The sequence below is a fragment of the Cladophialophora bantiana genome (assembly GCF_000835475.1).
Source record: "Cladophialophora bantiana CBS 173.52 unplaced genomic scaffold supercont1.15, whole genome shotgun sequence".
NCBI lineage: Eukaryota > Fungi > Ascomycota > Eurotiomycetes > Chaetothyriales > Herpotrichiellaceae > Cladophialophora > Cladophialophora bantiana.
In genome coordinates this window covers 288,288-302,325 of record NW_015971589.1, presented here as the reverse complement: position 1 = coordinate 302,325, position 14,038 = coordinate 288,288, and the positions used below count along the sequence as shown (strand labels likewise).

The 14,038-nt window shown below is 50.2% G+C and overlaps 5 protein-coding genes across 5 annotated transcripts; 1 reads left to right on the top strand and 4 right to left on the bottom strand.

Moving 5' to 3' along the window:
• Window positions 1–775: 775 nt before the first annotated feature.
• On the bottom strand, window positions 776–2,638 carry Z519_09294 (uncharacterized protein; the record flags this gene model as incomplete). Its single annotated transcript, XM_016767018.1, has 1 exon — window positions 776–2,638. The coding sequence occupies one exon, from the start codon at window positions 2,636–2,638 to the stop codon at window positions 776–778; it is 1,863 nt and encodes a 620-aa protein (XP_016616534.1).
• A 1,275-nt stretch (window positions 2,639–3,913) lies between these two features.
• Window positions 3,914–4,936, top strand: Z519_09293 (uncharacterized protein; the record flags this gene model as incomplete). Its single annotated transcript, XM_016767017.1, has 1 exon — window positions 3,914–4,936. The coding sequence occupies one exon, from the start codon at window positions 3,914–3,916 to the stop codon at window positions 4,934–4,936; it is 1,023 nt and encodes a 340-aa protein (XP_016616533.1).
• Window positions 4,937–7,788: 2,852 nt separating this feature from the next.
• On the bottom strand, window positions 7,789–8,692 carry Z519_09292 (uncharacterized protein; the record flags this gene model as incomplete). Its single annotated transcript, XM_016767016.1, has 2 exons — window positions 7,789–8,426; window positions 8,485–8,692. The coding sequence occupies 2 exons, from the start codon at window positions 8,690–8,692 to the stop codon at window positions 7,789–7,791; spliced, it is 846 nt and encodes a 281-aa protein (XP_016616532.1).
• Window positions 8,693–8,906: 214 nt separating this feature from the next.
• On the bottom strand, window positions 8,907–9,479 carry Z519_09291 (uncharacterized protein; the record flags this gene model as incomplete). Its single annotated transcript, XM_016767015.1, has 1 exon — window positions 8,907–9,479. One exon carries the CDS (start codon window positions 9,477–9,479, stop codon window positions 8,907–8,909), a length of 573 nt encoding a protein of 190 aa, XP_016616531.1.
• An 897-nt stretch (window positions 9,480–10,376) lies between these two features.
• Z519_09290 (uncharacterized protein) lies at window positions 10,377–11,031 on the bottom strand (the record flags this gene model as incomplete). The annotated part of the gene is made up of 3 exons (XM_016767014.1): window positions 10,377–10,507; window positions 10,636–10,806; window positions 10,917–11,031. The coding sequence occupies 3 exons, from the start codon at window positions 11,029–11,031 to the stop codon at window positions 10,377–10,379; spliced, it is 417 nt and encodes a 138-aa protein (XP_016616530.1).
• Between the last annotated feature and the right edge of the window lie 3,007 nt (window positions 11,032–14,038).

The following is a 14,038-nucleotide window of genomic DNA, read 5'->3' as shown; positions in this document are numbered from 1 at the left end:
AGCTGAACCCGGATACGGTGCCATAGACGTTGAGGACGCCAGGAGCCCCCGCGTATCGGTGCTGACCACGCCGACGGTCAGCCAACCCTACCAGAAGCAGAGCGCAACGTAGTCCTTATACCGAATGGGGACATTAATAGCGGCAACCAACAATCATGGGCTAGAAAACATGTATCGGGGGTATTTCATTTTCATACGGCTTCTCCTCCTGCTGGCGATCAACCGAAATTGTACAAGGCTCGAGCAGTGCATCACGAAATCGCCTTCTAAGAAGGTCGAAAAGTGATCATCTACGAAGCACGACGGTCCATCTATTGAGGCCGAGCCGTTAAAGAAGAAGCGCGATGCTTGATCATCTTCCGAGACGCGTAACAACACTCATGGGTTTTGTTATAGTCGCTACCTAGTACTTTCATCCAGATATGCTGCCTCGTCTCCTTATTCTCCTGCTTGGATACGGCTCTTATCTTTCGACGAGGAATCCTTCATAGGAAGCTCCAATGAGGCGGATCATCCTAGGTAGATCTTATCGAGATCTCCGCCTGAGAACGGTGTGATGAGCTGAACCGGGGGTTCGCAAACGCTTAGTGCCTTGAGCCCTCGGGCTACGTCCTGTCCTTCACCAAGCTTACCCATGCCTGCTGGATGGATGTATTCCGCCTGTAGACAATATAATGCTTGGTGAATATCGATACTCCTGTGCCCGCCGCCAAAACTCCATCGTCAAGGCACAATCAACACAAAAGTCTCATACCCAATCTCATCCATTCCCTCTTCACTCCAACGTACCGGCGCAAAAAGCCTGTACCTCTGGGACACTCGCAACATCCTCAAACGCAAACTCCGGCGCAATGACAGCCAGTCCCACCTCCAAGTCCTCGATAAAATCACAGAAGAAATCACCGCCGCCCGCGGCTTGAAATTCCCAAGTTGCATCAATGTACGCTTCAGCGCCAGGAAGCTTGGCCTGCCGCCATTGTGGAGAGAAATACCCGACACCGGCAAAAGAGGCCGTGTGGCAGAGAAGAGTGTGTTCGGTGACGGGTTCCGGGTGGTCGCGGACGTGAAGAGTTTTTCCGCCGCCGAAGAGTCGAGAGAGTGGAAGGTCGTTGAATTTGTCGCGCTTGACGAAGGTGACATAGGTCTGATTTGAGCAGGAGCTGGGCTTTTCGGACCCCGTTTGCGCTGTCAATGCGGCGGATTTGATCATTGCGTTTCGCAATGTAGTTGAGTTGTAGGAGCTTGAGGCAACTTTGATCACGAGTTCGCCGCCTGTGTCTAAGCTATCCGCGCTCACGTACTCGATATTTGGGATAGTTATACTACCTGTCTCACAGACCGTGAAACTCTGTGTCTGAGTTACTGTTGGACAGAGACTTTCTAGAGCGCTAGAGACGGATGTATATAGGGCTGTTCCGGTTAATGTACCGACGTGCACGGCGGAACTTCCTGCCTGGACCGTGACTTGTGCACTGGTAGGTGTACATGACGCGACAGTTGTGCAGCTGGGTGCGTTGAATCCAACTTGAGTACAGGCTTGACAATTTTGGGTGTATGTAGAGGCCAATGTTGTAACGGCTTCATGAGCGGTGGCGGGGAGGGTCGTATATGCACAGCTGTCGCTCTGATGGCCGGTGGACCCTACTGAAAGAGGTGATAGGGTTTCAATACTGTCGCAGAGACAGTACGCTTGCGTAATGCCTTGATCTGGGTCCTGGTCGTGCAAGACGCAAGATGGTATGGCTTGCGGAGGGATGATTGTAGAAGCGGAAGACGAAGCTGTGGAACTTTCAGTATCGCTTGAGATGATCAGTGAGGGCGGACAAGCTGAGACTTGTACGAGTAGTGTATCATCATCATCTCTTTTGGACCTCCGAAATCTAGCAGGAGCAGCAGCCGGGGGGAGGGACGGGGCAGGAGGGACTAGGATAGCACTCGCTGAACCTTCAGGGAGCAAAGGATTATCTAGTCCTGGTGGTGATTGCCCATTTTCCCGTTCAATAGATTGTTGATTGTTGTTGGAAACGTCGATGCTAATGATACGCGCAACAGCGGTGTTGCGCTGCAGCACTGGTAGCTCATAAGTGCGCCAGATGTTGGGATCTGTTTGCGTAGCGGGTGGAAGCTGAAAGGCGCCGAGTAGGTCACCGTTGCCCTTTCGCTGGCCGACGTAGAGTATGGCGTCACCGCTTGTAGCCAAGGCGAACGCCTCCGCCGAGCGTGCAATGAGGAGATCTGTTCTCTCGCGTACATCCCATCGAAATCTAGAAGATTTGGGGTCCGTTTGGGGGACCGAAGGCGCGCTCATCACTGTTTCCCAGTAATTGTCATCCAGAATATCGTAGTAGACGTTGCCCATTGGTGTGAGTTGATCTCGAAGGGCACCGATGCCCTTTTTGATCACACCAAAGGCGTAAAAGACACTCTGAGCTCCATTGGCTCCAATTATCCCACAGGTCTTGATGTCTGCGAGCAGACACTCGACTGTGGGAAAGTAGATGCTAGGATCTTGACAAGCCCACAACTCTCCCGGGGGCGGCACACCCAGACATACTTTATTAGACGCTGTGTCGTCGGAAGAGTCTTCTTGCACAACATTTGACTGATCTGAGAAGCAGCTACCAGCCAGAGCCGGCATGATGTGCGCTCCAAGCAATATCAAAAGGAAAAACAAGAGTAGGACCATCTTTCTTGCCGTATAAAGGGGACTGGGTATTTCTATAGCTGGGAAAAGAGGTGTGATGATCCTTCCGCTCTGGATTTTGTGATCAATGGTAGTTTCTGTATATCTGAAGGTCGTTAACTGGAAGCTAGGTGCTCGATCTAGACTCTCTGAGTCTGGTTATATAACAACACGCAATCGTGCAAAGGAGGCCGTGCTACCTCTATCTTTGCCGGCCTTCGTCCGCTTCGGGGGCTGCTGCTGGGGAACTTGAGGCTTCATGTCGCAAGATATAATAAATCTCAAGCGAGATGTCTCGACCTCCTCGCAAGCTCAGCATGCTTTCCACCAGAACTTTACACTTCTGCGGCGGGGGGAAAAATAACGTTGGCGGCTGCTTCCAAAATGCAGCCGTGAAGGCTATAGTTTTGTGGCATCTTCAGACATTACATTAGATTTTCGCTAACAGAGCAGCGGAGCCTCCCCTAGTCTCGGTATCATGAACTGCTCAACACCAAACAGATATAAACCTAGTCAAACGCTTACTTAGCGCCGGCGAGGCGGATTCTCCAGCCCGACATCGTAAGGTCAAGTGTTTGAGCTGTGAGGCTTAAGTCGGAGATCGAAACAACCACTGTCTTGTCAGTCAAGGATCCGAAGCCAAAAAAAACATGGCGCACATCTCGAGGTCAAAAGACTGGGCCGGTTGTCAAGGCCCAGGCGAGAATTATACGAATCCACTTCAATATAGAAAGTGACAGACAACTGCCGGGACGCGAAATATTGGACTGTGAATTGAAGAGGTCAAAATTGGCGGAAACTGAGGCTTGGCAACATCATGTGACTTCATGTGACCATCTGTGCCGCCGGCAAGTTAGGTCGGCGGCTCAACCTGAGGCGTTAGATAGAGCCCAGATAGACGCTCAGCGTCATCGCCTGCAGCCTCCTGGTTACAAGCAACCATTCGTGCCATCAGGCAACCACAAAAGACCTAAACCAGTCCAACAATTCATGCATTGTGAACCAAACTACGTTCTCCGTACAGGGCCCGGCGCGTATTCATGAGTTTCGAGAGAGCGCTCCGCCACCAAACTAGACGCCGTCAACACTGTGCCCTCTGACTGCGATGCTCGATGTAAGCATCTTATGCTAGTCAAAAGCTTCCGCTTCATATAACAGTCCAGCCTCAGACTTTGTACGGAATTCTGTCAACTTCTGTCATTTCTGAAACCTACACCACGCATTTTCAGAATGGTCGAGTTCGATGCAGCGTCCTCTGACCAGTGGCAGGAAGCAATGCTGAAAGCCTGCAGTGCCGGTCGACTGGATGAGCTACAGATACTGTTCAATGAGCACGGCATTAAGCCTGGTAGCCCTGCTATACGATATTACGAAAGAACATCAGAGAGTGCACCGACGACGAGCCACTTGTTCGCCGCAGCTATTTCCCATGGACACCAGCCGATTGTTCGACACCTATATTCAGTCTACCCGGAAGTCGAAATTAGCGACGGTGTAATTCCCGACGCACTTCTGAAGCCGCCTCTGAATCCTGATATGCTTAAACTAGTCTGCTCGCACACACCTGAAATTGCCTTTTTTGAGTACGAAGACCACATGACGAGCTTATTGGGTAAAGCTTGCGAAGGGGGTGCCGACAACGCGCCTTTTATACACGTTCTCTTGGACCACGGAGCCTTAAGCAAAATGACTCACAACTGCACGTCCCGTATGGGCGGACCGCTGACACGAGCTGTGGAATGCGGCCAACCTATCGACGTTGTTAGCAAGATGGCCCGCGATACCTCTCATCTTGATTTTCCTATCAATTCAGCGCTATTTCATAGACGTGCCGATGTCCTCGACGTACTATTGACCGAGAAGAGAACCAGAGGACGTTCTTCCCCCATTCACCTATTAAGAGCGCGGTCGTGGCTCGAGGGAGAGAAGAATAAAGATATGATCCATGTGCTTAAACGCCATATCAAGAGCTGCGAACAGCAATTAGCCGAATCTCCTCAGAGAGGCCTTCAAGCGACGAGGAAAGACGATGCTAAACAGTGGTGGCCATTCGGCGGCATAGGGACAGAGGCAAAAGGCAAGATCAAGGACCAGAGGAGCTCAACAGCAGTTGAAAGCGAGGGCCCTTCAAAATCATGGTGGCCGTTATCGAAGAAAGGAAATAAACTCGAGTCTGCCGATGTACAACACCGTGAGAAGATGAAGCGGGTTGACTATTTAAGTTCTGATGAAGACACGGGAAAGGACGGTTAACAATACTCTACGCTGGGGCAGTACTGTGTATATCTTCCTAGTGGAAAGGAGATTAGACTCGAACCTCCTGAAAATTTCTCTGTAATCGTCGTTAGAATTTGCCATTGATCAACATAGCTAGCTTGACTCAAAACCAAGTTCCCCTTTTGCATCCTCAGTGTCCTTACCTCTTCCACACCAACTCTTGAAAAACCATCTAAGACAAGGAATAGACGCCGACTCCACAGAACATAGCCAGCGACAAGGAGGCTAAATAAGTGGAAAGTCAGGCGCTAGAGTTGTGATACACAGAACAGGAATGGATCTATCTGCTTGATTGTGTCTTGTCCCTCTGCCTATTCAGTGAGACTTTGCCCTATTTATATACAATTTGGCCTGTGATCTGGAGGCCATTCCTGAAACCTCCTATTCCGCCGTCATGCTATCGCAGAACGGCGAGAACAACGGTGTTGAGGTGAGTGGCGCAGTTGGTGAGACGGCTAGCGTCTCAGTGGTTTGCCGCAGTGGCTATCTTGCAACCCTGTCAACAAGAGTCCTGTCCCTGGTTTCTACGCTTTTACGGCGGTGATAGATTATTGATACCCTGGCTGCAAGGAATAAAGCTCGCGCCACCGAGTCCCGCTTGAAAGGTTTCCGGAGGCCAACAAGATGCTCTAGCAGCAACGGTACAGCAATACGGCGATATCTTAGCTCAGACCTTCGTTCTTCCGGATGTAAAAGTCGAGGAATTGGTGCTGAGGAGTGATGGTGCGCCAGGATGGGAGACTGTCGACTGGACGTATCTCGAACACTAATAGCGCTTCTGAATCGCTTGTAAGGTCTTCTGCACTTCATTCGACGCTCGGGCTGGTCCGCTTTATATGTGGTCTTGAGCTTTCTGTCTCTTGGCCTTGATATCGCATTTTTAGTCCTTCTCAAAAACGCCAGCGGGCACATCAACCTTCTTGTACCCATCGACCACCTCGTTAGATCGGACCGGGTTCATGAGACCTTGTGGTCCGTTCAAGCCACTAGCATTAGGTAGAGCATCCATATTGCTTTCTCTCTCCTAGCAGCGCGATCAAGATCACCCATTCAGCGCTAGCATTGGGTAAAGACGCATCACCGCACAGACGGAAGGATCGAAGTTTCCAGGCAGCAGGCATAATAGCTGAAACGAAAAAGGGGGGGACCGGTGGCAAGTGCAGCCGAGGCCCCCAAAGGGGCACGCCTCCGTAAGTTCGGGGCGTACATACTCGGTAACCTCATCTTAAAATCACGGAGTATAAGTTTTTCCGCTCCGAGGCCAAATCATACCCCTCAGAAAACTGAGGCATAAACCTCAAGTTTCTGCAGCAGTTAATTGTGGATCAGGATGGATGCAGACTGTATCGCTGCCGGAGCAGCGTTGCTAGGTCGAATTCATGGCAAACCATCGGGCCTCCCCTCGACTTCGCATAGTCGCCAGCCCCCTTTTAGCCGTAAAGCAACGTGACCAAGAGTTCTACATTGAACAACACAATTTGCTACCATCCTGGTCCTAACGGCCTGGGCCGGCACCTAACTCGATCAGTAAAGGGACCATCGCCTGATTATCGAACTGAGTCGCTGTCATCAAAGGTGTCCAGCCGGTGCTGTCCTGACATTCTAGGTTCACACCTAGCTCAATAAGTAGGCGGGCTACCGCCTCGTGACTTTGCTGAGTTGCCCATACTATTGGGGTATAACCGAAGTCTCTGTGTTCCGGCTCCAGGTCAGCACCCAGACCGGCTAGAAGCCGGACCGTTTCCGCATGCCCTCGTATAGTGGCTAGCGACAGGGGCGTCCATCCCCATGTATCATGCAGATCTGGTTGATATCCTCTTTGAATTAACGTCATCATGAAGTGTATCAGCCCGAACCATGCAGCTAAGTGTACACCTGTTGTCTGTATTCGCGTCTCTTCACTGCAATGATCCCAGGATTTGGCTGATGCAAACAAAACTTGACTTGAAGAAGCAACTTTTGAGTCACTGATAAGAAACTGAAGAACTTCTTGTTGAGTCTCCACATCTTCTTTGATATGCTCTCCCCAGAATCGGCCTGCGTAGCCATAGAGTGGATTAGTTCGTAGCCTTTCCATGAACTTTTCGGCAGTGTGACAGATGCCGCTTTCAAAATTGTTGAAGGACAAATAGGTAATGCAAGCCCTCGCGATGTAGCTTTCTGGCTCTGGAAACCAAGCCCCTTGCTTCGTGAAGTACTCTTGTGCCGTATAGTGAACGAGTCGGATGACTTAACTTTGTTCATCGACCGTGACCAGACCAGCACTGACAGACAATACAGTGCCCTGGTCGGGTACATTGTCATCATCGGATTCGCGATCGCCAATGACTACGGCAAGGGCGTGCCGTGGCTCCAAGACGATAAGTGGACGCTTTGCATACCTGATCCAAGACAGAATTTTCTTTGGTAGTGTCCGAAACCCTGGGTTGTCCGTCGATTCTCTCTATTGCGTGTTTATAAGCTTCAGCCAATGCCTCAAGTTTCATGTGTTGGTTGGATTCTCCTTAAGTCTTCATTCCGAAATCTGCCAAATGTATTCTTGATTTCCCTTAAAGAAGTCTTATCTTGGAGTGAATCCAAATAAAGTTGTGCTAAGAGGAACCTTCGTTGGGTATTAGCTGGACCGTGTTGGTCTCACAGGCTGGCATAGCACATACATTCCACCTACAGCCCCTATAATTCGGTTCTTAATCTCTTCCTGCTGATCTTGCCTCTCCAGCGTAAAAGATACTGGTTCTGAGATGCGTCCATCAAGATATGTTGACATGTCTTCATCGCTAGCAAGAATCTCTAGTGATACAAGTGACGCACATGCCCTGAACTCCTCCTTAATGTCGAGCATTGGCCGGGAGGTTGCGAAAATGTTCAAATTTGTATCTGCCTGAAGTCCGACAATTTGTGATAGTAAGTTTTCGTCGACAAATAGGAGATAATTCATCCAACCCGTCAACAAGAATTAATGTTCTTGAGAATGAAGCAACTAAAGAGTGTAGCACTCTCAAGATTTCATCGGGTGACAGTCGCGTTCCTCTAGCTTGGTGCTGATGATAAAGATCTTGAATCTCGGCGGGTGTGGATGACCGATTCTGGACTAGCTGTCTGAGTAGGCTAGATAGGAAGGTGGCAGCATTCTGATTCTCTTGCTGGCGAAAATTACAATAAACATAAGCAATTCCGATTGTAGTATCTCTGTTGTATCTTTTTTGGAGATCGTCAATCACAATTGATGTTATGATCGTCTTTCCCACTCCCGGAATCCCTTGGCAAAACAATGTCTGTGTGAGGGCCCCTAGCCAGTTGCGATACTCTTGTGAGTTGAGGAACCACTGACCGGTTCCCGGCTGATGCTTCATCATGAAGTCGTTTTGCTGAGAGACAAATTCTGTGGGCGAAAGTGACTGGAGGCTAGCTTGTTTCATTCTCTCAGTCTGTACGTTGACAACGGTCTTGATATCCTTCTGAATATCTATTACATATACAAAGATATTAGGCTGATGGCTCCTATGTTTTTGAGGCTTACCTACCAAAGAGAGACCCCGAAAATGTTTCGGTGATCTTTTTCTCAGCTTGCACTCTGTTTGGTGGGATTCGAAGCAGGAGATCTTTCGTATACGCATCAGCCGCCTTTGCTGCATATCCCTGCCACCGCTTATTCTTATGAGAGTCCGAGTAATCGCATATGCCGCGGACCACCAGGCAAGGAAAGTGGTTCATAATACCCGCTGCCTCCATCTCAAAACACAGAACACCATACTTTGCCGCGCTATTTCAAGCTGAGGCATCGTTTATCACTCGATTCGCTGAAGCAATCAATCCGTATTGTATGGCGGGGTCATCGTCGTCTTCTGTTCTAGGTTCACGGAAAACAATCTTATAAGTCTGAATCACAGGTTTCAGAACAGTCTCTCTCGTCGTTCGGAGGATGAGCGACTGTTGTCAGATATAGTTAATCTGTTTTCGGGTCCGTCCGCCGGTATTTCTTTCGTAGTCTTGGTTTATTCTCAAGCGTGGTATCAATAGTTTCTTTAAGCCGATGGCCATCGCTCTCATATTGCGCCCTTAAGCCAGCGACAACTGTTCGGAGAATCGGTGGTGGTTGATTTAAGAGTCCTGTAGTTTGAAATTCCTGATTCTGCCTCTCTTTGCCGAAGTCGGACTGAAATACTCCGCCTTTTCCATCGCGAGGAGCACTAACCACAATGTCACCAAGGCGTATATCATTCTTCTGACTTGGTACACCGCCAGCGATGCCGATTAATAGACCAATACGCACATTAGGAAAGCTGTGCACCATGTCTCTTGCGACAGTTGCTGCGGACTGTGTACCATATTCTCCATCGGGGCAAGCGGCGATGACTACATTATGTTTTCCAACTCTTCCCAACGTGTAGTCATTGTTGTCATTGGTGGACACGAATTCTGGGCCATCATGCTTCTCGTCAAGGAAGGCCTGCGCGGCAACGTACTCTGTGCTGATGGCACATATCCAGCCGGCGGTGTAGTCTAGGGGATTGGACATACTCGCCGCGAAGGAGTCAAGCCGAAGAGGCAGTTGCGCGACTCAATGTCAGCGTTTGCCGATCCGAATTGTTAAACGGCATTCAAACCTAAGCCATGGTTGGCGACATATGCCGTGAACTATCACGTGAACCTCGCCCCTTTCTATGTACCAATAACTCTGTCGTCCGAACTCGAGATGAGCGAAGTTAAGGCAGTGGTGTGGGGGTAAGGATTGACTAAGTTCAAGGAGGCTTTTCTCTTAAACCAATGTCTACTGAGAGGTGCAAACCTCAGAATACCGAGGTATTTCATTGTAGTTCGATAGGAATAGATGCACAGCGCATCAACCCATGGTGTCCGTACGTCATTCTGTCTCCTCGAGTGCTGCAAAGCGATCTGTAAATTCGGTGTTATAGTGAAGGCGTGCCCGTTCATCCAAATATCCCATTCATTGCTCATGTCACCCCAAGTATGATAGTGCTTCGTGGGATGGTTTGTCTTCGAGCGAGCTCGTCTGAAACAGATGTCCAACTGAGAGGCAGGTGTGGCCGATTGTTAGCTGGCCTCATTTAGCCCTGAGTGTGTTGCTCAGGGGGTGCTCAGGGAGCGCGCAGGAAGCACTCAGGAAGCACTCAGTGATGCTCAGCTAGTGGCTGAGTCAAAGCTCAGGTTAAAGCGGCCTTCGCTCATGCTCTAGGATCAAACGGTATATGGCAATCGGGTTTTCCGTTCCTGGGTACTCTAGGAAGTAGTGAATGTAGTTATTGGTGGTGACTTAAAAAGAGAGGACGAGTCCTTGAATAAAGGATCAGGATCAGAATGTCCTGGCGCCGAAGCACCATACCAGCCCCAACGGTCGAGCCCTTCTTTTTACGGCATGCCATTTCTCCGAACAATCTTGGTCTGAGAAGGACCTTTACATTGTTGTCGAGGCCTGCTGGGCGCCCTGGATCGGTTCGTCCCAGACCCAGCGGTCCTTGGTGTAGAGCTCCGCGCCGGGTTTCGGCGGCGATGTTTTGAAGTCGTCGAATAGCGCGATGCGCACCACTACGTGCCGCAAGGATAGGAAGTGAGTTAGATACGTAGTCACAACTGTTTTTTGACTTTTTTTAACAGCGTTCGCGTAGCGAACAATTGTGGGAGAACAGAAGATTAGAGATGTATGTGCAACTCACGAGCTTGGCCGGGCAGACCCTCCTTGGCGAGCCCGTAGATCGGACTGCCGCAGATGTCGCAGAAATGACGGTCGACGGTGCGGCCGCTGTCGGTATTCTTGTCGGCGTAGTGCTTGATGGGGCCCGCGAAAGTGACCTTTTCCAGCGGGACGAACATGGCGAAGCCGCCTCCTGCAACCAGATCAGTGCCCGAGTATAATGCACGTCTTTTAAAAGCGTCGATTGAAGTCTGACTGGCCCCCAGGGGGGAAGGGGGAGGGGGAAGTGGAGATATAACATACCTGCACCGCTGGTTTTTTTGCAATTCTGACAGTGGCAGACAAATGCATTGGGGGTTCCCTCAAGAGGGATGTCGGCCTCGACGGTGACGGCGCCGCAATTGCAGGACCCGTGCATGTTGGAACGGTATGATTGATATCAATGCGGGTGGTTTTCGCAAGTCCTTCGGTTCTTTGACCATTGTGATTCACTGGATAGTTGTATGCTTATATTGTCATGCGGGTAGTCTGGTTCAGGACAAGAGGCGAAGCTTGAGAAGGGACTGCGCGCGTAGAGAACCGGCGTTGTAGATGGCGCCGACGGTACGGAGCCTCCAATGTCTTCGAAATAATGTTGTCGCTCAAGTCTCGATGATACCCACGGAGGCGATGATACTCTCGTGGATTCCAAACTAATTAGGTATAGCCGATGTCCGGAGCCGAGCTCCTGGTACGCACGTAGGAGAATCCGATCAAACAGGATCACCGCTCAGCATTTCCCAGTCAAAGAGCGGGTACGGGGAGATTCAAAACAAGAATTTCCTTACCATGAAATCCGTGTGATGTGATGAGCTATGTTAATTGTGTGCGGCGTCTCAGTGCCTTCTCGTCGCAGGTCAGACGGGGTTTAGAAGAACGTCAAACGTTGACCGATCCATGGCCAGCATAATCAGACATGATTTCCCTGTTCAGGGACATGGTGACGAGTCCCTAAAGCGGTGAATGGGGACATACCACAAGCGGCTGGTGGCGATGGGATGGCTCAGAGTCCATTCCAGCCTTCTTCGGCGTAGATGGCGTGGCATCTCTGCGAATGTCCTCGATGGGTTTGTAGACAGATTGATAAGCTCTATCGACACGAAACCATGAGATGCACTGCAAGGCCGTAATGCTGAGCATAGGGACTGTCGACCGTTTCCCAGCCAGCAGGTCTGACTTGCCCAGCAATTCAGCGTTTGGCCAAGATCTGACATGAGGCGACCGTCTCATTCTCGAGGGCAAAGCTCTTGATGCTTTCCTGCAGCACACTCTTGGTGATCCTCGGCAACGAGCTTGAAAGTGACACAGACAATGACACTTACTAAGTTTATTGTTTGCTTCACCTCCACAAGAAGACGATGCACCTTGACAGCAGATGACCATCCGATCTCAAACATAGCAATAGTTAAGCTCCAATTAGCTGAATCGTCTGCAATTTTCGTCTGTGAGGCAATGTGATCAGTGAACGTGGATCTTTGTGATTATCCAGGAATGGACGTGAGTGAACACGGTCCTACAAGTTCTCCCTGGCCATGAGCCGTTGTAGTAGGCTAACCTGAGCCGATAGATCCTGAGTCCGCTGCTATGAAGAGCTAAGCAACGACGAGTGGAGGGTCCAGGAGAATTTCCACGTCGAGCAAGTGATGCATCCCCTCCCAGAGTCCGTCAAACGACCAAATCCGGGTTGAAGTTTCTCGAGGACAAGAGACGGGCGGCTTAGATCTTGCAAACGGGAAGAGAGCTCACCATCGGCATTCGTGGTCCGAAATCGTCAAAAGTGTATTGGAAGATTGTGTTTGTCTGGGGCAGTTTGTCGACCTTGTCGGAGGCTTTGTCCATGTCCACCGAGATAGGCCTCTCCACCTATCATAAGGAGATACCGGGCAGTAAGGAAAAGCTCACTAATAAGTCCTGCGTACAAAACGATCTGCAGGCAAAGATGGCTTCAAAGCTGACGCACCTCAGCAGACAGACACAACACAGAAAAAAATCAAGCTAGATGCATGTGTCTCCATGTCGAGTGGTTCCCACAGTTGTTTGACAGGTGCAAACAAATTAACTGCCTGATTCAATACGCTTGCACCGCATAAAAGGGAGGTGTGGTGTAGAATGCATGTAGCGAGCTACTTTTCGTTCCTCACCGTCTTCCTCACCAGTGTTTGGAGTCAAGGCAACATCCATCTTCCCACTCCCGCAGGGTTACCGGGACGACATCTCGCAGCAAAGTTGGAAACGACACTCTTTGTAGACCATTCAAAATCCAGCCAGCAAAATGGGCGACAGCGACAGCACCAAAATTTGGGTCCCGATAACGGTTGTCGGTCTCATCCTCGTCTTTCTCCTCGCAATGTGCTGTCTTCCCTGGCGTAGCGACGACTACATCGAACGACAGTCCAGGGGAAGAACACCATCACGCCATTTGCCAACAGGATTACCTTGGGAAGAGATCACCACGTTCAGCTCATTTCCGACTCGACCTGGACCAGTGTTTCTGGGACCACGCGGCGGCCGACGAGGACCGAGTCCATCCTGGGGCGATAGGGGGCTATTGTATTATCCTGGAGTCAACATCATCGAAAGAGAACCTATATTCGCACGGAGATGATCGATGGGTTGAAGGATGGGAGAATCTCGCGGGAAGCTGTGGTTAGGTGACATGGAGCCCCCAGGACATGTTGTACGGTGTCGACGGAGGTGTGTTGGCACGGCTCGGGGGGACGAGGAGACTGCTAGCAGAGGCAGGGATGATGGAATCATGTTTCGGTCATGAAGATATGGTGGGATGAAGGATGTGGATGAGTGAAGGGTGATGGTTGATGGGAATGGTGGTGTTGAAATGGATGCTGCGCTGAGACATGCCAACGTGCCAAGTTGGGATTGAGCCGCGTGAAGTTGGTCTCGACTCTCGACTCTCTATTTTCCCTCAACTACCCTGTCTCATCTTCCCCCTCCTCATACCTAAACGCCCAGGTTGAGCTGCTACTCAACTAATGACAAACATTCATCGCTAATTGCAGCTTCGGATGTACTGGTTCGAATGCTCAACAGAAAACGCTGAGCCATCACCCAAGACTTTTTCGACGCAAGTTCGCCTGGTCGTCCAGCCATCGAGTCCCTTCTCTCTAACCTTTTGAACTCAATATGTATCATGTCTATGAGGCCCGAGATAACTTTCAAGATTCTACTCAGATTCAGCACCTGCCTCTCCGCTAGATACAATTATATGTCCTGCAACGTCGCTTTCACAAAATGAAACCGCGCCAGCGAGCTATCTTCAAAGTCGTTTTAGAAGAATAAGAACTCGGTCTTCGGAGATCCTCGGCATGGGCAACTCCAACGCCTGGTTGAAACACGAACTCAGGAGAGATGCTGTGATAACGGGGCGT